The following is a 22,450-nucleotide window of genomic DNA, read 5'->3' on the forward strand; positions in this document are numbered from 1 at the left end:
AATGATAACTAGAGGCACCTGGATCTATCAGACAGCTCAGAGTTAGCCAGCTCCCTGCCTTCCCTAACTCCCTGCTACTGTGTAAAGCATTTTCATGGAATCATAGAATGGTTTGAGTTAGAAAGGACCTTAAAGATCATCTAACTCCAACTTTGCTGCCATGGGCATGGACACCTCCCACCAGACCAGGCTGCTCAAAAGCCCCATCCAACCTGGCCTTGAACACCTCCAGGGATGGGGCAGCCACAATTTCCCTGGGCAACCTGTGCCAGTGCCTTACCACCCTCATTGTGAATTTCCTCCTTATGTCTGTTTTCTGGTCAAGGGCATAGCCAGCACACTGGGAAAGGCAATGGCTATGGTTCATGTCTGTGGCTTTACAGGCCTCCCCACCTATACTTGCAGAGCGGGTTAATTTGCAGAGTGGTGGTCAAGAAAGGATCAAAAACCTACGGGCATTACATATAATGGCCCAGCACAGATTTTCACAAAAGAAAGGAGTGTTTTCAAGGTCCTTGGCCAGAGCTCCTGGAATCATTCCAGTGCTCTTTGCATGATACCTTCTGCTCTTGAGTCTTTCAGAGGTATTGGACATGTATTGCAAAGCATGACATGAAGGAGGCTTTGTAGCAATGCCTTGTGCTCATTGCTCCCACTTTCCACAGGACAATGGCTGGTTTGTCTTTTGAAGAGATAATCAGGGGACGTACTGCAGAAATGTAGCCAACCTCTTACAGGAAGTCAGCAGAGGCTGCAAATCTGTCCTGAGCTTTTTGTACTGCCCTTCCCAGACTGTAACAGAACCATCTGCAATGTAACGTGAGATTTAGTGCAACTGTGTGCTGAAAAACAACGGAGGGAATCAACCCTTACGAAAGCCAGATGCTTTCCTCAGATGAAGCCTGGGATGAGAGAGAACATAAAGACTGGCAGGCAGCCAACACACTTGAAGAAATGAGCACCTTCAAGGAAGGGAGCAGGAGATGGAGCATCTGGGAGGAAGAAGCACAGGCAAACAGGATGCTTTGGATTTGGCAAGGCCAGCGAAGAAAGGAGTGGGAGCCATGTACACGTGTTGCATTGCCAACACCAAGCTGCAGAAGACAGTGAAGTGTGCCTGTTTACATCCCTTGTTTCGCGCATGTCTTGAGTAGGAAGGAGCATGCTGTTGTTCAGGAAGTTCAGCTGTACTGCTCACAAAGGCAAGAGGCTGCAGGATAATGCTGATGGTCTTAGACCTGAGGCTGAAGGGAGACTGAGTGCTGGACTTGGCCCTGATACCTGTCTCCCCTGTTTCCCACAGCCAGTGTCATCCCAAATATTCAAGGGAGTCCTACAGCATTAACAATCTGCCCATTTCTCCCTCATAGACAGACATAAATGCTGCTGCCACTCAGCTGAGGCATAGCACGGTGAGCAGTGCGCTTGCATCACACCCTTTCTGCAATGGCATAGGGTGGCAGAATGAAATGGAAGGTCCCATAGTAAGTATGCTTCTTCCCAGTGAAAAATAGCCTTTATTTGTGCTGTTCAATTTGCCATGCTCACAGCTTAAGGATTATTAAAATTGACAAGAGTCTCCAGGGCAGGGAACCAGAAAGGTCCTCGCCACATCACCATCATACAGCAGCCTGTTGCTTGTCTCACTGAGATACTTAAATCATTATACTGAAATCAATTTTTAATTATGTTTGGTTTCTTCTTTGGCTCCAGGGATTTTCTTTTTTCTCTGCCTCACGTTTCCAGAGGCATTCAGGGATGAGATGACACCAGTGTCTGGCAAGAAAAGATTCGCTGATGTGTGGCCAGAATCATGAAGAAGGCTCGGGAGAATTCTTTGCCTGGGCCTAGGAGAAACGAGAAATGTGTTGGGGAAATGTGTGGTTGTCATCAGCTCTGATGAGCTCTTGTTCAGGTGCTTGAGGAGGTATAAAACCAAGGAAAGGTGAACAAGAAAGGTCACTACTCTGTCTTGAGCTGAGATTGACTGTTTTCCAAACAGTAACAGAGTAACAGTGCCCAGATGGATCAGTGGCATTTGAGACTGAAAGACAGTATTGGTCTGGGATACATATTCTGCCTCCTATTCAATGCCATTCAACAGCTGATGCGAACTTTGAAGAAGTACTGTTTCAAATCCCTCACACCTTGAATTGCCTGCAGCCTTGTGGGCCTCCCTTTGCTCTTAAGACAGCAGGTGAGGTGGTCAGATACCAACAGGAGAGGTAACTATGTTAACTCTTTATTACCATTAGGTAAGGAAAAGTTCACTTCAATGTTTCGCTCAATGGCTAATTCAGATTTGGGGTATTTGTATTGAGCTGAGAAAGATCTGACGTGCCCGTTCTGTTTGGAAGGTGAGACACCTCACAGCCAGGAGCAGGCTGCAGTCTGCCAGAGCCTGTCATCACTTCATAAACAAACCATCACACACTTGACTGAAACTAATCAGATTGGCATCAGTGTCCTCTGGGTGTCCACAATCCCTGTTTGTAGTTTTCTGAGCATCACCACATCAGCAGCCTGCAGCCTGTTGATTCTTCCTCAAAACGCTGACATTAATTAGACATTCTTCAGGAACCATCACAGAATCACAAGGTTGGAAAGGACCCATTGGATCATCGAGTCCAACCATTCCTAACACTCCCTAAACCATGTCCCTAAGTACTTCATCCACCCGTTCCTTAAACACCTCCAGGGAAGGCGACTCGACCACCTCCCTGGGCAGCCTGTTCCAGTACCCAATGACTCTTACTGTGAAGAATTTTTTTCTGATATCCAACCTGAACCTCCCCTGACGGAGCTTCAGGCCATTCCCTCTAGTCCTGTCCCCTGTCACTTGGGAGAAGAGGCCAGCTCCCTCCTCTCCACAACCTCCTTTCAGGTAGTTGTAGAGAGTAATAAGGTCTCCCCTCAGCCTCCTCTTCTCAAGACGTCAGTAACAGTGACTGAGGCAAGGCTTTGCTTTGAAATAATCTTAAACCAAGCTCTGTCTTATGTAAGACTGCCCCTTTGAGAGGAGCTGCTAGCTTGAGCAGGTTGTGCTGACCTCTGCTGTGGGCAGAGGACTATCCTGGGGAAGCAGGTCCCCAGATCACTCTGATCCCCCTCAGAGAATGGGGGAGAAAAATGGACAACACGCAGACCACCGTGATCAAAATGTTGACACTTCATTGAACCCAGATAGCTACTCTTATACTCCTTTGCTACAAACAAATGAACCACACTTATCTCTGATTGGCTTAAACTAACTAAACATGAGCATAGTAACAAATCGCGATTGGCTTCCTTAGCTTGTTGCGCCACGTCGGTGACCCGCCAAAATCCAGGCTCCACCTCCGGGAGCCGTCCTTCCTCTTGCCAACTTCCCCACTCCAGTGCATCAGATGTGACCTACAGTTACCTCAGTGGCATTAAATGTGACCTACAGTTACCTCATATTGCGGCCTATGCTTATGCTAACAGCCTTATGCTAACCCATAGTAATAACACCTTTAGTCCCTATATACAGTTTCTCCAACACCATAAACTGGATTGCTCACATGTCTGTTAAGGGTAAGATATTCTTCTGCAACAGAAGCTGCAATATGGCACACTCCAAATGTAATCTCCACTATGGGGGAGCGGCTTGTGCTTAGCCCTACAGTGGGGTCCAGCTGAGTCCAGCTGAGTAGCTGGCCTGCCCATCCCCTGAGTCTAGGGAGGATTACCTAGGGAAGCAAGGTTTTCTGCAAGACTTTGCTTTGTCCTTGTAGTCTGACAAATGTCTTTTTTTAATGTCTGGCTGCAGCTTGGATTGTTAAGACAATGAGTCCAACAGCTGCTGCAAAGTGCCCTGGAGCATATTAGCTGAGCAGCGTCACCTGCAGAGCAGTGGGGTCGTGCTGATGGGGGAAACCTGCCTCCTCCATCATTTCCTTGTCTTCCCTCATGGAAGGTTATATTACTTTCTGCCATATGGGACTTTTTGCTCTCCGGCTTAAAGACTTGCATAACCTGGTGCCTGTCATGCCCGCTGCTGCCTCTGAATGGGTGGAGTGTTTTATGGTTTCTTCTCTGTTTACATATTACTATGTAAACTCAACAGAAGCACTGCTGATTTGAGCTCTGGATGGCTTCGGTTTGGTGCCTGGTACCCTTTAAAGCTTTAGTAACTTGAGTAACTTGTGTTTTTGCTGCTAGACCTGAAGTTCAATTCATGGCTCATGAGAACACAACCAGGGCAGGGCACACGTAAGGCTCTGATCTGTGGTGGACATCTCCTGTTGCACCTGCACCCAAGTAAGCCACAGAAGTAGTTATAATAACCACCACATTGAAGCTGAAATAGAATCTTTTGGTGGTCTGTGAAGGGATGGCACTGAGCTATGGAGGTGCTTTCTGTGTAGTTCTGCCTGCCATACTTGCAGGGCTGACTTGAGGGCTGCCCAAGGTGGGTTGCCTTGCCTTGTTTTCAGAGGACCAGTGCCCACCTTAAATACACTCTGCTATCATGGCTACTGCACAGAAGCCTGAGAAGAGTTTGGAGATTGAGAGGCACTATGGTAAGTAGGTTGCTGCCTGTCCAACTGTCCTCTAAAGCCAATTTAGAGTTGGGTGGGGGACCATGCGCTTTGAAAAAACTCTTATTCTGAATGATGGTTTCATAACCTATTTTATTTCTAGTTTATGTTCTAAAAGTTTTAAAGTGCTTCAGAGCTTCAGGTCAGGGTCTCTTGTATCCCTCCTGGGAAATCACTAGAGATGCCACGCACGCCTGGGTAGGTTGTGCTGTTTAAGAGCCCTCAAAGAGCAGCATTGCATGTAGGAGCAGTAAACTTGATGCATGCAACATATGGCACATATACCACAGATACAGCTCTTGGGAGCCCGAGGTATGTGTGGAGGAGATCAGGGTCTTGGTGGCTTTGTCCGAGTCAGTGTGCAGCGTTGCAAGAAAGCTGCGAGTGCCTGCTAACATGTGCGAGTGTAACTCACCGTGAAGCTGCTGAGAAAGCCATGGGGGTATGTGAGCGCAACAGCTCATTCGTCTGGGTGCCTGCAGCTCAGTCAGAGCCTATGGCTCTGTGAGCTGGGATACAGGTCTGCCTGGAGACATGGTGGAGGCAGGGGATAAACGCTGTTTTTTCAGTCCATTTCTCAGGTGTGCTGTAATTGAGTCTAGACAGGCAGTACTTGGATGGCTGCCTTGTACCTTGGGGGGTGGGGGTGCTGTTCCCAGTGGGTTTTGCCAGCTCTCCATTGTTTCCTAACCATCTTAACTCTCCTGAGCTGCGGCAGAGATGCTTCCTGACTGTTCTGTCTGCTGGATCAGTTACAGCATAGACATCCAGCATAGGCGACCTTAGGTATTCCATCCCTGCTGCCTGGTGAAGCAGAGTGAAGGTGAGCACAGACTGCAGGACCCCTTGCTGCACCTGCACATCTGCCCAGCTGTGCTGTCAGAGCAGGTGCCCTGACACTGGCAATTATTTACAGCCTGTGGCTGTGTCCGAGCTCCCTCTTTCTCTCTGCAGGAGGGGAGCTTTCTGCATTCTCCAAAGGGTCTTCTAATCTGAATATCAGCACGTGAACGAAACCCTATACAATGGCTGTGGTTCTTCAGCAGAGCAGAGTCACGGCCCACCTGTCCCAGCTGGTTGTGGAGCCAGGGGAGAAAAACAGTGAATATGAAAACAAAGGTTAGGAGGAGGCATTTCAATTAAAAAATGAGGTAGTATAGATTATTCTACTGTGAATAATGACTAGGGGTTTCTGAAGGACAGGTCCTGGGGTGATCCTCAGCTGTCCCTCTGGCTTGCTGGGAAGACAGGGTTGGGGGATGTCAACTGGCTGCACTTTGGAATGCTTTTCTTCCTTGGTCTTTCCTGTGAGGACACCTGTTGTTTATATTGCCACAGTAAAACTGGGCATGGAGCTCAAGCAAATGAGGGAAAATGAGAGAGAGAGGTTGCTTTCTTTCAGAGTTGAGATTTTGAAATTGTGGGTAGGGTTTGTGGTGCTGGTTTTCCTTTTTTATTTTTTTCTTCCTGTCCATAGCAGGCTATAGTTGAAGATGTTGCTGATGTACCTCCTGTGTTGTCCAGCACCTTTGAGCAGATGGAGTAACACTATGGAACGCCTGCCTGGCAGAATTAGGAAGGTAATTGACCATATTTTCAGTATCCATCTGCTAGAATTGCTTACAGCAGCTGTTGATTTCTTTCCTAGTTGCAAGTAAAATGCAAATAATAATAAAGACCTCTTGTGGGTGTCCAGGCAGATGATCATTTTGTATAGAGAAAGTATAAAGAGGGCAATGGGTGAGAGAGAGCTTATGTAAGGTCTACATCTATCACAAAGGTACCAAACCTTCCAATTACATCCATGTTTTATTGGATTAAAGCAGTTACAATGCAGTACGGAGGGTACCTCCCCAGGTAAACAACGCATGCTGTTCATGAGCAACTCCTCCCCAAACCCAGACAAGCAAAAAAAAGAGATAGAGCTCTGCTATGTGCTCCAGAGGCAGAGCACAAAGGGTCTGGATTTATGCTAGGAAAGAGAAGAAGCCCTTCCTAGACAGCAAAGCTGGAGCATGGACACAGGCAGAGACAGCACACAGAGTTACGCTCAATACTGTCAAACGAGGGCAGCTAACAGCACAGCTATACCTAGTCTTGAGAGAGAGAGAGATGGAGCCTCTGGTCTGGTATAGCGAGGAGGGAGAATGAGAGAAATGTGCTGAGGCTGTCCCAGGTCAGGTTTGTCTATACAAGGAGAGCATTAGAGTGCCCCAACACGAGGCCAGCTGACATGGTGTGGCAGGGCTTGTCTGGTGTTTTCATTCAGGAATTACTGGAGGTGGCTTTGTAAAATCACTGGGAAAGGAAACTGGCAGGGCTGTATTTTTCCAGCTTTTGGAAACTGGGATGTACATACACCCTGTGTGCTGACAGGTGTATCAGTGAGGGCAGCCATGGAGAGTCCTGGGTCCGATCCTGAGGCATATGTCCTTTCTTACTGGGAGGGATCTTACAGAAACAGCTCCCCCACAGGCATGGGCCGTAACAAGAGTTATCGCAGCAGTCAAATGGAACAAACACTTAATCTAGCAGCGCTCCTGATGAGGAGAGGAGCACAAATGGAGATTAGTTCCAAAGAGACCATGAAGTTTTGAGACAGGGTGCATGCAACCTGCCCCAGCAGAAAAAGCTAGGTTTGAATCTATTGCAGACACGACTGGAGCTATCCTTGGCCTTGTTCATTATTTAGTGGCCCCTGTAGATGACTGGGTGTGTGGTACTTAAGCAGGGGCTAATCTGTTGTAGTTAAGTAGGGGCCAATCTGTCACTGGTCCTTGGGTTAGGAAGAGAGGGAACACTGCAGTAGTATTGCACTTTTCATGGAATCTGTCCTACCAGAGGGATGGTAGCCACCTCTCTACCTTGTGAGGAATAATGAAATAGAAGCTGGTAGCACAGGAAAAGTTTTCATTTGCATTTGGGGAAATTTTCACAAGCACTGAGACTGACCCAGTTCTATGGGCAAACTTTTTTATGGAGATAACAGGGATGTTGTTATTTATCCATCAGCATTTCCTTGCTGAATTTTTTTCTCTTGGCTGCAGATTGAAAGGATCAGGATCCTTATCAAAGCGGTCATGTTCTGCTCTCTTATTAAGACTGTTGCACGTGAGCTGGGTGCCTTCTGCAGGCTGAGGCTCCAGCAGTAGTTGGATAGATGCATTCCCAGCACGTAGGTGGAGGAAATGAGAGACGTCAGCTGTCCACTAGGGTCACATTTGTTCAGTGAGCCTGGCAGCTCTCAGGGACAGTGCGCTGCGGTGGTTGATCTTCCACACATGCTCAGGTCTGCTTTTCAGTGCTGCTGTGTCCAGCGCTGAAGGATGCACTGGTTTGCCTCTGTGTCTTCTACTTCTCCCTCCCCAGAAGTGGGAAGCACTTGTACTCTCTCAAGCAGGAGCATTGAGGCTCGGTGTGGGAAGCCAGCTGTGCAGGTGGGGTGCATTGCTCCTCTTCTCTCTGGTGCAGAGGGTGCCTGCCTGTCGGCAGTCACCGCATCTCACCAACTGCTACTGTTCACAGCTGAAGGGAGCGCATCACTCTCCACAGCCTGCAAAGCAGAGGGAGGGGAGGGCCCTGTGCCTTGTCCCCAACCAAGGAATCTCCTGCAAACCACAGCCCTTGCAGTTCGGCAGTGGCCCTGGTCAGCAACAGAGTATCTTGAGGAAGGCTTTGCGGAAGTCAGTGTTGAAGGTTGTGTAGATGATGGGGTTGAGGGCACTGTTGACGTAGCCAAGCCAGGTGCTGGCACTGTAAAGCCCCGGGGGCACGTGGCACGATGGGCAGTGGGCGTTGAGGATGTGAATCAAGAAGAATGGCAGCCAGCAGACTATGAATGCCCCTGGGTTTACAGAAGGGGAGAAAACAACCCATGACTTCAGAGAAGCAACCACTTGAAAAGTCACCTGCACCTGTGCCCTCTCTCTTCATCCTCTTACTATTTCCACGCAGTTGTCTGCATTTCATAAACACTGAAGGTGACATTTATTCCTGATACAGAGAGACTTGGCAAGAGCACAGACTCCCTGAGACCAGTTATGTGAATGCATGGGTGGATGGGTGAATGGATAGGGCTTCAGAAGTGGCCTGGAGACAGTCAAACTCAAGTGGCTACAACTTAGAGGGAAAGACTGCTGCCTTAGCTGTTTTATAATCACTTACAAAGGCTGTGTTATTTCCCTGCTAGTGCTGAGTTACTGAGGGGAAGCAGTGTGTCTGGTGATCATGGCACGTAACTGGAGCTAAAGCTCCTGGTTTCTCTATCCAGATCTATGAGCTAGTTCCTTTGCTGCTCCTTGCCTCAGCTTCTCCTTCCAGAATTGGAGCTAAAAGCTAATGCATATACATGGATATTTAGGACTGTTCCAGCTTTATAGTAATAATAATAAAAGAAAAGAAAAGGGAAAGCAAAGGTGTTGATTGTTGCCCTCCCTAGCAGGGCTTGTTTGTCACTGATTTAAAACTAAAGAGTGACAAAATGTGACAAATAAAACACTCATTTAATAGCTTTCCCCTAGGTCTCTAAATGTCCCACTATTGTCTCTCCTGAGTTCGTGGAGCAGTGACAGCTGAAGTCTGGGCCTGTCTTGTGGTTTTTTTTTAATCTCAGTATTGTACCAGGAGTTTCCTTGCTCTTGCAAGTCCTAAACCATCTCCCCTTGCACCCCATTAGTCAGAGCAGCACTCACTCACCCAAGACAATAGCTAGCATCTGTGTAGCTTTCCTCTCCCGAAGCTGGATCAGCCGGGGCTGCTGGTGTGCTAGCTTCAAAGAGCTGACAGTTCTTCCACCACTGAGACTCCGTACCTCCAATTCTGGCTTCATACCCTTTCTCCTCTCTCCCAGCCTGTTGTGTTGAGTAGTTCCTGGTGTCCTTGTGAGGGCTGCATCATGGCAGAAGCTGCGGTAGCGCTGCAGGCTGAAGACAGTCAGCAGCTTCCTTTTGGTAGACATCTGCTGTCCTGAACATTTGAGTGGGAGGCAGGGGGGAAACGTGCCTTGGCATTTGTTTGGTAAAGCTTTCTTCTCCATGTGTTCCTGCAAAAAAGGATGCCACAGAAGACCTGGGAACCATCCAAACCATTCATGGGGTCAAAGGATGTTGAGGAAAGTTGTATGAGTCCCACTTAGCCCCACTTGCTTCTTAGGTTTATACCACGTCCTCTGGACTGACCTTGGCTTGTCAGAGGGGTAAGCCAGCACCAGACAAATCAACCTCCTTCCCTCCAAGGAGAAGCATGAGAATCAGAAGACCTGAAACACCTGCTCTACTACCCTTTTACTTGTATTTTTGTGTTGGCCCTACTCCCCTCAACTTCCCTACCCTTTTTTTGATGTAGCTTCACTGTGAGAAAATGGGTAAAACAAGTGGACATGCCTGACCAGCCAATCCCTTTCAATCCATTGTGCTGGTTCCCATGGTTGCAGATATCTCCTCTAAAAAGGTCAGTGGAACAAATGTTCCATTCACCATGAGCGTTTTGACCTCCTAAGTCTGTCAAATGAAGAGGGATTTTTTTTTTGTAAATACCCTAGGTTAAAGCCTGTGAAGCGCTGAGAACAAAATTTCATAGAGCAAAAATCAATAAATTAGGACATTAAAATCAATAAATGAAGAAATTAGCCAGACTTCTGCATGACTGAGAAAGCACCGCTCTGAAGAAACATTGAAGTAGGCTGCGCTCTCTTCTAGTTGTCTGGTTCTAAAGGGTAGAAATACACCAGGATATCTTCTTTCTAGAGACTGAAAAGGATTTAAATGGAGCTTCTGCATCTCAAATAGCATGGTGTATAAGTGAGGGATGGGATGAAAACATGCCATGTCCCTATTTTATGCTTTCTGTTCTGTGCTTTGACCCTTTGAGGAGGATAGATGATGCATGCCCTGTCTTTTTTTGACAGCTCCTACTGCATTCATGTGGCTCTTACTTTGTGTACATAAGACATTTTTGTGCTCGTGCTGTAGCTGCCCTGCCGTGTGAGGGTTCGCTTCTTTTGCCTTTGTCTTAGCACGAGGTAAATCCGGACATAGAGCAGCAGGGTCACCATGAAGGGGAGGTAGAAGGACACCAGAGAGGAGTAGATGATGAAAATAGGGTTGGATATGGAACAGACACTGGGATCCCCTGGGGAGGAGAAAAGAGAGAGAGAGAGAGGAGTGGCTGAACTGCTTTGTTTTAGTATATGGAGGTTCTGGTGTGTTGGCAAAGCAAATTGAAAATGGCCGGGAGACAAAGGCAGTCTAAAGAGTGCAACTACCTTCTATCTCTGTTGTTGCAAATTATGCTGTGGCCTACCCGCTCACCTAACTGATGCTTAAAATGGACTCTCTAGGGCCATCTAGCATAACCCAACATGCATTTGCCTGCACTTCTGTTCAACAGTTCTGCTCTCTTTTCTCACCTCTATTACCATCCATTCTCAGAGGATCCTTTCTCATTTCGTCCTTTCTCCCATTCCTCTGGCAGCCTCTAAGCTGTCTATTTGCAGAGGCGTACCTTCACCCCCATCTGTCTGGACCCGGCTGCAGGGGAGAGAAGCACTTTCTTTCCCTTATCTGCTTCTTGCCTCAAGCACTGCATAGAGAATGGACAGGGAGCAGAGCTGCTTGTGGCTCAGGGAGAGGAAGGCTCTCCTGCCTCTCTGCCTCTGGGGAAAATGGGCTGCCCTAGGTGAGAGGAAGGAGAAAGATCAACCATCTTCCAAGGAGAAGGCAAAATTGTTTGCTCTCCTCCAGGGATTAGGTGAGGAAGCAGACAGCTAAAGAAAGAAGCTTCCCACAAACAGTGCCAACATGCAATCCTTGCTGTTTAAAAATGTGTCTTGTATTATATTTCAAACTGTGTGTCTGGACCATTTGATATCGGCAAGATGCAGTAAGTCTGGTCTGTGTGCACAGAGTGATTGTCTGAGGGGATCTGCAGACCTGGACACTTTGATGGACATTGATTTGGCATTAAAACAGGCAGGTCTGTCCTCAGAGCAACAGTCAGTGTCTGCCCGAGCAAACGGCAAGTGTAGAAACAAGAGCACAAATGCTTTCCAGCACTGGAGATCTATCTCACCCTTCATAGTGTGCTTTCCAGCTCCCTAAAATTTCCTGTAACTTGAAAAGTCTGCAGGGTACATGTTAAATGACCTGGCCATACACAAAGCAGCTCCATTTCTAACTCTTCCCTGTGTGCTACTGTTCGGGATGTCACCTACCTGTAGTATTGAAGCCGAAGAGAAGAGGGCATGACACTGCAAATGCCAGCATCCAGACAATCGCTATCATCAGAGAGACTCTCCTGCAGGAACTCTGCCCAGTGTTGTACTGGTACTGTACTGGTTTCACTACTGCTGTGTATCTGCAGACCAAACCAGCTCCAGAAAGAGGAGACGTAAGAATGGAGGCAGGAAAAGGACCAGGTTTTAAAAGGAGAAATGAAAGCCACATAGGAAACATGATGGTGAACGTGTTGAAGAAATGGAAGAGGAAAGGAGAGAAAGTCAGATGATGGTATCAGTAATTTGTAGAAATGGTAAGCAGGGTGTTGGGGAGGAACAGATGAAATCAGAGTTAGTTGGCAGCACTGTGGAGAAACACTCTGCAGAACTGCTGGCATTGTGAAGCTACAAGGTTTGGGACACCAGATGGGTCTAAAAACTGCAGGAAACCCCCGTTCTTCAAGCCCCTAAGGTTATATGTGTACTACTGGAAAAGGGCAGTCTTTGAAGCAACCACAGCCTTCTATGCTCTGTGCCTCAGCTGCTTGCTCTGGTGTCAGCCCCACTGACAGCCAGAAGATTGCCCACAGTAAGTGTCCAGGACCTTTGGCTGCCAAAGCGCCCCAAGGGATGCAGTTTGACAAGCCTAGCATTTGGAAGGCACAGGAGTCTGGAGGGCTGCTCCTTGCAGACGGACCTAGACTGAAATGGGAATAAAGGCTGTCACGGAGGAACACCAAACCAGCTGCTTCGTACAATTACCTCTGAAGCACATATTACAAAGGTACAGCATACAGGCTTTTTTTCCTTCCCCCCTCCTCAATACTGAACAGCACCACATATGCCGAAGTCTCATCTCCCACCCCTCAGTATTGTTTAGAATAGGCTCAGTTTTAAGACACAGAAAAACAGGGTAAGGCTGAAGTTTATGCAGAAATAATCTTCACTTCTCTGTGTATCTGGCAGGATTTTGTTTATTTTAACTTCATAATTGAGGCCTCTAGATGGAGAAGCCTTCTTTGAGACACTCTTAGATGACCAATTCTGATTCCTGTCTTCAAAAAGAATGAGGGTGTGGTTGACTACCTACCTACTGGTGGTCAACCACCTACCTTTATTGCTTGTGTATCTCTGCCCTTTTCCTGAGCACCAACATCTCCTAGCACACGGTAGGCAGAGCGATGTTAATAGCAGTAGTGATAGTGACAGGAAGGTCTGTGTTCCTGAGGACACCGATGCTGCCTGTGCAAACCCCACTTCCTTGTCCCTGCCACGCTTAGGGGTGTGTGACTGAGCCCCAACTCCGGACTATTCCCCTGGATTCTATTGTCTCTCACCTGTCAATGCTGATAGCACAGAGGTTTAAAATGCTGGCTGTGCACATCATTACATCCATGGTGACGAATATATCACAACAGATGCGGCTGAAAGTCCAGACTCCTCCAGTCACCTGCAGCAGCAACCACAAAACCGTCAGCCTAGTTCTGCACCGAGTTCTGGTAAGTTACATATAAGGAGGTGCTCTCCTCCAAGTATCTCAACAGCTAGATGAGTTCATGTCCACTATGATGTACTGAGGGAAACTGAGGCACAATGTTGTAACACAGCTGTACATCATGCAGAAGGAGCCACACCTCAGTTTCAGTCCTTTAGTTACACTTACAGATGGAGGCAGGGTGAAGAAATAGATAGAAGTTATCCCTTTCCTTAAGGCCTAGCATGATAAACTGAATTAAATTTGATATCACTGTATATGTCTTTTGACTAAGGATTACCTGAGAAAATCTAAGGGTTAGAAGTGTTTCTCAGCTTAGCTGCTAGAATTCTCTTGAAGGCAGTGAGCTGGAAAAGTACTGCAAATGTTATGCATTTATGTATGAAACAGAGACCTGGGACCTGAGGCTTCTCCAAAGCCTTATTTGGATTCTTATCTCAGTTACAAATTTTGATTATTAGATCTGAGTGACAATTCACAAGCTATTCAGATAAAGGGTTTTGGCTTGCTACCATGTCAAGCTATTCTTCTGGTTGTTTTGAACTTTTGATCTGAAGTGTGTATATTATAAAAGCTTAGCAGTAGCCAGCCTTTGTGACGGTGAAACACTTTTTTTTGGCCCAGATGCCAAGTTTTCATAATGACCTTTTTGACTGACAAGAATACTCTCCAAGCACTGTGTGGCACTGCTCTCCTCGGGGCTGGGATGATAGACTGACTGAGTGGATGTTCTGCCTCAGCAGCTGTTCCATGTAGGTAGAGATGAACAAGGAGGTAGCAAGCGTGCCCTCCAGCAGACAAATGTGTTGGATGAGTATAGCAAACAAATCTAATGCTGTGCTGATTGGAGAATGGGGAGTAGGAGAGAAAAAGGGAGAAAAGTCCTTACTTGGTGAAAGCTTGGATTTTAGCCTTCAACCCTGTGGATCCTGGTGGTTCACCTGAACCCTGGGAAGCTACCAGGAACTCATATTAGTTCCTGGCCTCTCTGCTTGTGTTTGGACCACATCTAAAGCACTGTGTCTGGTTTTGAGGCCCCAGCACAGTAAAAACATTGATAAACTGTAATGAGTCCTTCCAAGACAGTCTCTGAGGGCTGGAGGACTCATCCTGTGAGGAGCAGCTAAGGGAACAGGGCTTGTACAGCTTGGAGAAGAGGTAGCTTTGAGTGGGTGGAACCTAACAGAAGTCCTCCAGTGCTGAGTGGGAGGTTATTAAGAAGACTGGAGCCAAGTTACTAAGAAGATGGAGCCAGATTTTTCACAGCAGTGTGTTGTGGGAGGACAACAGGCAACAGGAGTAAGTTGAAAGAAGAAAGGTTCAAGCTGGTTATGAAGGTAAACTTTCTAACCATGAGGACAGTGAGGCAGTGGAGCTGGTTGCTTGGTGAGTTTGTGCAGGCTCCATCCTTGGAGGTTTTCAAGACCTACTCAAAAATACCCATCACAGATCAGGCTGGAAAGGGTGCCACAAGTAATCTTGGTTTCTAAGGCGAACTCTGCAGCAGGTGTTGATGCTTAGGAAGGATGCAGTTCCCTGCAGAGAGAAGCACATGTATAAATGAAGAACTCACTCTGTGTGGGTTGTTTTCAGGGAAGTTTAAGAAATGATCATGAGAAAATCAAATGTTTTTGATCATGCCAGCATTCCTGCACATGGGCACAGAAGCGTGCTGAGATGATCTGCATCTCTTTAGGATGTACTCTGCTGGACCCAGCTGCTATGTGTCAGAAGTCAGGTACTGAATGAGACAGTCTTCCATTAGACCCCCTGATACTGAGTGAATGCAGGGGACAGAAATGGGAGCTGGCTTGCAAAATGCAGTAAGGAACTGTGTTGCCGTCTTCAGTTCTCTGATACTTTTCATTTTAAAAGAAGCAAGCAAAGGAAAAAAGGAAAAACAATCCTTAGAGTTTTTCTGCCTCAATAAGGTGGGGTACAAGATGTGCAAACTAAAAGCTGCCCCTCTGATATTAGGGACCTGAATAGGTAGATTCATTTTTCAAAGAAATGCCACACTGTTTTTTCCTTTAGCTGCTGATTTTGAGGCCTGCTTGACCACCTCAAAGTGGTCATAAATAAAAAGTAAAAGTTCTGGAAGTCATTGCAGGGGGACTCAGTAAGGAGTGTTTCTGTACTCTGAGACAAAAATGCAATGCAGTGTTTGTGTGATAAGCGGAGTTTAAAGCTGGTGCCAGGTGTTTGCATGAAAGCCAGCTGCTGCTAGCTCAGCAGATGTGCAAGCACTTAACTGGAGGGGTGTCCAAGGACTTATATGCATTCAAACACTAAGCCTGGAGAGAAGCACTGGGAATGAGAACCATTAAAGCTGAAGAAGATGATGGTGGTGGGAAAGGCTCTGAAGTGAACCTTCTCGGGATGATGCATTCAGATCAGCCCAGCTGCTGTAGCTTGTAGGAAGAGGATGCTTGACAGATCAGAACATTGGGCTAAAAACCCATCCTTACTTCTACTGGTCACAACTTCTAAAATGAGGAGCAGCTCTGCTGAAGTACTTAAGATCTACCTCTGTGGCATGTAAACCCTAGATTTATTCCAGAATTTAACAATGAAGAAGAGCAATTTTATTATCAGCCTCATTCATAATTTTTTAAATTATATTTCTGCTCTTCCTTTTCTGCTATGTTCTGCTTATCTTTTTCACAGCACCTAGAATTGGCCAGTGTGCATTTCTGGTTTTCATCTGCTGGCGGGGTACCTATGCTTTATCCCTCTGGTGCCTTTTGTCCAGGAACCTCAAAGCATATCACACATTAATTGAATGAATCCTCACAACTGCCTGGGTAAGGTGGATAGTCAAATATTATTCTCTTACAGCTGATGAAAGCAAACCAGAGAGAGACGAGCTGATACAATCTCCCATTACCACTCAGTGTGTGTGCAACAGAAGTGGAAATAGAGTTTGGGATGAAATCCTGGCTCTGTCAAAGACAATGCTAGAGCTCCCCATAGGCTATCCAGGCTAGGTTCTCACCTTATCTTTCTTGATGACCAGTCTGTTTTATCTACCAAACTGCAGTATTAATATTTTTAACTTTCCAAAATTACAGGAAATCTTCCATTTGTTTTTTTAAAAATCATTGTGCATTAATAAATTTATTCAAATCCACTGCTCTCCTGAATCCTAAGTAAGCAAAAGACTGTGTAAATCAGATTTGTATAATAATACCGTATTGAGGAGTACCTGGATGGGAGAGAATAAAGTATGAACGTGAAGTTGCATCAGGTGGTGTAAGTTGGCTAAGCATGCTCACTTAAGCATTTTGTGTTTAAGGAAGCATTCTGCTTGGGAGTGCCATTAGTTCCTCATAGCTATGAAATGGTTGCTTATGCTTTTGCATGGCAAAAGTAACTAAGGACCAGCTGACAAGGGGTGAACTGCTGAGCTGCAGTAACTTAGTTACCTGTCCTCCCTTTGACGGTAGTCCGGTGAGCTCTTTGAGCTCAAAGAGCAGCAGTAGGTCTCACTGCTCTGGTATGAGAGCCACAGAAGAGACACCGTTACTCTTGTATAATCTGAACAGAACTACAGACCAGACCTCAGTGACAACTGCCTTCTGAAGCTTTTTTTGCCTTTGGAGAAGACTAAGAAGGATGCTATAGGCCATGCTGCTATATGTTCTCCTCTATTTATATATTGACTATAAGCATGATGGTATTTAATGTCATTAAACTGCAGTGAGCAAGATACCCACAGCTACTGCCTTGGAAACATTAGTGAGCTTCAGTAGTCACACCAGCCACAGAACTGAAGGTCAGTAAAGAATTGGAGTAGCAGTGTTAGTATACCATGCGAGAGACAGTGTTGGACAGCATTCTTGCGCCAGAAACTTCATTAGCTGGAGATACGGATTTTGAGGTTATAAAATGTACCTATTGTTGCTCTGTCACAGCCTTCCCAAAAAGCTTCTCAGAAAGAGATAGTTCTAGTTTGCATGACTGATAAAATGACAGTTTCATGGAGAAGGTTTGGGTCACAAGTGGCGCTGAAAATTGAGTGTAAAGCACAAAGTTCACAAGTGACATTTTTATCTGAGGTATTCACCCACCTTTAGCTTCTCTATAAATTTTGGCCAGGTTTCAGGTGTCTGGCTTGGCAAACATTCAGTAGATGAATAGGTATTGTACACAATTTTGGAGACTGAATGATTTCTTGGCAATTTCCAGGCCTGGAGTGTACTGAAGCATGTTGCCGTTTCCGCTTCATTGGTAGCATTGTTGATCCATAAACAGCAGCAAATATCTCAACTACTTCGGGGCTTTTTGAACCGTTTTTTTCAAATCTTAGTCTTGCTGGAGTCCTACAGCCTGGTTCTCTAGGAAATACAGTGCAATGCTGGCAGTGCTGCACTGAGTTTGGGATAGGTATGAGTTCTCCCTTTTGTTTGGGTGACTCTTATCAGCTACTTTTATTCTTCAAGCTCCACAGATGGGAATGAATATTAAATGGGTCTACAAACACAACTAGGGAATGGATCTACTGTGGTGCTCACAAACTGTGGCCACAGTACTTCATGGGGCAGAGGCCGCTTCACAGATGTCCCTCACTCCCACCATCTCCACAGAGACAGCGTCTTTTCTAATGCAAAGCATATTGTGATTTTATTAAATGCTGGGATACGCTTCAGGCGATGCAATATTCCTATATGAGTGGTCTGAAATAATATTTGAATTTAATAATATTTTTTAGTTGCAACTAAATTGCAGAGTCTAATTCTATCTTACTGGGATGCCCCCCCCCAATACTTATTCCTTGCTTTTTAATCATTTGATTACACAACTGAGCTGTAAACATTCTGCAGGCCAGCTCCAGAACCTCTCCAGATAGATTAGACTAAATATTGCTACTTACTTCATCAGAAACATGATCACACATGCAATATCATGATGCTTTCTTAGTTCTTTTCATCCACAGTGATGCTATACATAAATAACTAACCATCGATGCCCTTATTAATATTGATCATATACAGAGCAAGCCCTTCATTTCTTTTAATTGCAGCCTTGCTTAGACTGCAGTGAACACAGTTTGGACAAGTGCCTTGGATTAACACAAGCGAAATGCCAAGGCTCGGTGCCAAAGCTTAGAGCTGTTTTGTCTGTTCAACACACTATGGTGGCAGAGGAAGGTTGTAGGCCACTGCCAGTCCCCTCTACTTCATCAAATCTCCCAGACCCATATAGCTGGTGTTGTCCTGTCTTGTCCTACTTTCTGTTCATGCACTGCACAGCCCATATGCACAAGTTAAAATTCCTCTCTCTGCTTCTGGTTTTGATTTGTTTAGTGGGAAAGAGGTCAGCCAAAGGTGGGCAGCTGCCAACAAAATATTTACCCTACCCTTCAGTCAGATCCCAGCTTACTCCTTTCAGACAGAGCATGAGGCTTCAGAGGGATCATGGCTCAGAGGCTTATCCTGTCTTTGTTAGCATGAGAACATGGTACTAGGGCTTAGCTGAAAGCTTATGGTTGATAGATGTTAACTTTAATTTTTCTAGACCTACCAACTTTCAGGAATTAGTGCAAAAATGCTGAAGAGAACAGATGAAAATATCAACTGCAGCATACCTGCATATATTTACTTTGGTAAAAATATTTGCTCCAGGAATGGCTTAAGTAATCCAGGACTTTGCCACAGTGTGGGGGAATTTGGTTTCCACCTTTGCTGCCTTGTATCTGATGGTGTTGGCCATCCTGCGCACAGTCACACCAGTACAATTTTACTTGTCTCGATGTACAAAGATGAGGAAAATGGAGAATAAGACATCAAGGGCTTGGTGAGTCCTTTGAAGTTATTGTGGAAATGCACACATGACTTAAAGAAATTTTGGAGGATATCTTCAGCTTCATCTCTTTGTCAGCCTGCTTGGGGAATGTTGCTTGGAGCTGGCCTAACACCATGGATATCAAGGCTTTTAAACTCCACAGAAGACAAGGATTTGACTGCCCTTGGTTATTTCCTGGTCAGCATGAGTAGGGATTGATCTGCGCTCTGAGTTCCTACAAGGTATTTCCACCCTATTGGCTCATCCTCTATTCCTGAATCATCATGGTGCTCACTGTCAACCCTGTTGGCTGATGGAATCAGCTAGAAGGATGCTCAGATGAAAGCGGTATTAGCACATCAGAACCCACAGCCTACATCACTGGCTGTAGCCCAGCTGCCACTCAAGCTCAGAAAGACTGTGCTTTGCCAGGAAGAGCAAGGCTCAGGGTATCTGCTTACACGTGGGACTACAGTGCATATGTCCAGCATACAAGAGTCACCTTTATGACCTTGCAGGCTGCCACGCACCCCACGAGTGCTCCAGAGCTAGCCGGAGTGTTAGAATATGAATGGACTTCATCTGAACCAGAACTGGCCCATCCTGAGAGCATGCACTAATGCTGGCGAGCTTGTACTGAAGTTCAATTCTGATAATCTTTCCTAAGATGTACTCACCTCCAGGTACACCACCCATGGCATCACCAAAGTAGCCACCAGCAAGTCCGCCACTGCCAGGCTCACCACAAGGTAGTTTGTTGTGGTTTGCAAGGTGCGTTCCTTCAGCACGGCTAAGCAGACCAGCACGTTCCCAAAGATGATAGCCAAAATGAGAATGCAGTAGCAGAGGGCATAGTAGGCATGCGAGTGTGGCAGGTCAGGCTCTGTAGTGTTGTCTGCCCCACAGGGAATGGGGTCAGTGATGTTAGGATAACTGCTAGTTCTTGTGAAGAGAGCCATGAGCATACCGCTGCAAAGAGAAAGAGATGACTGAAAATCAGAGTGTGACTGATACTTCTTTTATGACTGCTATTTCAAGCCAGTTATAGAGGTCTTTCTTTTTTTTCTGCTCATATATGGGCAGAGCTTTGCCTAAAGTCTTGCTTGGTTCTTCATTCAATCTAAGGCAAGAGAAAAATGCAAGATTTAATGTCCTGTGTGCGCCTGAAGGGTGCCTTTTACCAGCCATTGCAGCTGTATGGAAAGCAGCAATGGCTTTAAGATGCACCTAAGCCATATCACAGTCAACTGGAAAGAGCACAGTCTGAAGGACAATAATTTGTAGCTCCGAGGAAGATCCAACACAATTACCCAAACTAGGTCTTGGCTGGAAGCTTAGCACCAGTGTCTTTTTCTTCTGTGCAGACCCCCCCCACCCTTCGTCATCAAAAAAACTCTTCAATAACTTCAGACACTTGAGTGCTCAGCAGTCTGGCAGAGAGTCTGCACCTGCAACGCTCAAGTAGCCTCTTGAACCCTGGCTGCCTGGCAGTAAGCACCACCTACTGAATTACTCTTTTCCTGCAATGTGTTTCTGTCCCAGGCCTTCTGCTTCAGCCCTGCCTGTCTTGCCAAAGCTCGACTGTCAGTGCTGCCCCTCTGTCACCCATATTGTACTCTGCATTTTCCATGCCTGGCCAGAAGAGCTGCTTCCTCTGCTGAAGAGCAAATTAACTTGTCATTTGGGATGAAACAATAGAAGGATGCTTGCAGGGTACTCTCTATTTTTTTTTCTTACAATGGATTTGTCATTGTGCTCAGGAATCTACCCTTCCCTGATTTGTAAGGAGGATGATTTTTTTCCAGGTATATGAAGGCTGCTGTCCTAGGGCTGTTGTGTGACATTTAATGTCTTGTGTCTGACTTTTTTCTTTCTTTGCTCGTGCTCCCATCGCGGAACTCATCATCAATATGACAGGTACAAAAGGAAAGGACACAACATTGCAATGTTGATGGTATAAACATTAGTCCTTGTTCCACCTCATCTCTTGAAAATCAGCATCTGTGATGCACACACTCCTGGAAGAGCAGCTGTGCAGTGGGTATAAATTGCTCCAGCCCCCTGGCATATATTTATCCTAAAAACTGGTATCACTTGCCCCTGCTGCTTTGTAGCTGGGAGAGGACAAGGGATGAATGAGACGGAAACTGAACTTCCCTCTGTCCCATGAACACAGATCCCTTGGGACAGAGGTGAAACAGTCTCTTATGGCATAGTTGCTGTTTGAAAATGCCTCTGTTTGTCTCTCTTTCTCTTTCTTCTGCACGCCCCTGTTAAAGAAGTCAAGAATCCTGAATTGAAAAGATTTCCCATAGTGTAAGCACTACTGCTGAGTCCAGGACTCTTTGTTCATAAAACAGTTCAGCTAGAGCCACCCAAATACAGGACTTATTTTGCAGCATCCCTTGCACCAACAGAGCTCCTACTCTGGGAAATCCATATTGCCTGGGGCCATGAGAGGCTAGTTCCGTGGCATTGGAAAAAAAGCTGCCTAGCTGATAAGCAAAGCCATGACAGGGCATCACGCACAGTATAAACAAAATGATGAAGGCACCACACCACACAATTTGCCTGTGGGTTTCCTGCCTTGTCTCCTGCCCCTTATATCCTAAAGTACTTTTTTCAGCTCTCACGCGGAGGCCAGTCATCCACACCAGGGATCCCTCCCACCTAACCACTTCCAGCCCTGCCAGGACCCCTAGCCCTGGACTGCCCCACATGCCCGAGCTCTTCTTCCCCTGCCAGCGGCCAAGGTGCTGCCAAAGCACGTGAGTAGCAGGGTACCGGGATACTGATGTGCTGGGGTACCAGGGCACAGGGATACAGGCACACCTGGACACCAGGGTACCAGATGCCTACCACCCGGGGCACTTATGCTGCAAGCTGCAGCCGGGACAACGGCCTCAGATGAAGAGGAAAGGGAGGGATGCTGCTCCCCTAGGGATGCTGCTCCCCCAGGGATGCTGCTGCTCCCCCAGGGACGCTGCTCGCCCACGGATGCTGCCCCCCCAGGGATGGTGCCCTCGGAGGTCTCAGCCTCGGGACGGTCCCGGTGCAGGTGGCAGGTCCTGGCGCAGGTTCAGACGGAGGGTCCAGGGAGCAGGGGAGGGATCCAGGGTCCAGGGTCCAGGCGTGGCAGCGGCTATGGGTCCCGCTCCTGCGGCGGATGCTGCTCCCGCGCCCAAGCGGCAGCGGCAGCTCCGCGGCTCCCACCGTGCGGGGCAAAAGGAAAGCAGGGGAAAGAGGGGCTGCAGGGAAGGGGACCAGAGGGACATGAATCAGGACTTACCCCATCCCGCCGGGTCGTGGCACCGCGGTCCCGGTCCCACTCCCGGTCCCACCGCTCCCTCCTGCCGCCCTCCCGGCGCGGAGCCGCGGGGCGGGGCCGGACCGGCC

The 22,450-nt window shown here is 46.9% G+C and overlaps 1 protein-coding gene across 1 annotated transcript; it reads right to left on the reverse strand.

Annotated features, from left to right (window-relative positions):
* Positions 1 to 6,376: 6,376 nt before the first annotated feature.
* Positions 6,377 to 22,428, reverse strand: DRD3 (dopamine receptor D3). The gene is made up of 7 exons (XM_054078646.1): positions 22,344 to 22,428; positions 19,732 to 20,023; positions 13,113 to 13,225; positions 11,773 to 11,915; positions 10,495 to 10,691; positions 9,258 to 9,603; positions 6,377 to 8,406 (listed from the first exon to the last, which is right to left on the reverse strand). The coding sequence occupies exons 1-7, from the start codon at positions 22,346 to 22,348 to the stop codon at positions 8,210 to 8,212; spliced, it is 1,293 nt and encodes a 430-aa protein (XP_053934621.1). The 5' UTR covers positions 22,349 to 22,428; the 3' UTR covers positions 6,377 to 8,209.
* Positions 22,429 to 22,450: the final 22 nt, after the last annotated feature.

The sequence above is a fragment of the Cuculus canorus genome, chromosome 1 (assembly GCF_017976375.1).
Source record: "Cuculus canorus isolate bCucCan1 chromosome 1, bCucCan1.pri, whole genome shotgun sequence".
NCBI classification, from domain to species: Eukaryota; Metazoa; Chordata; class Aves; order Cuculiformes; family Cuculidae; genus Cuculus; species Cuculus canorus.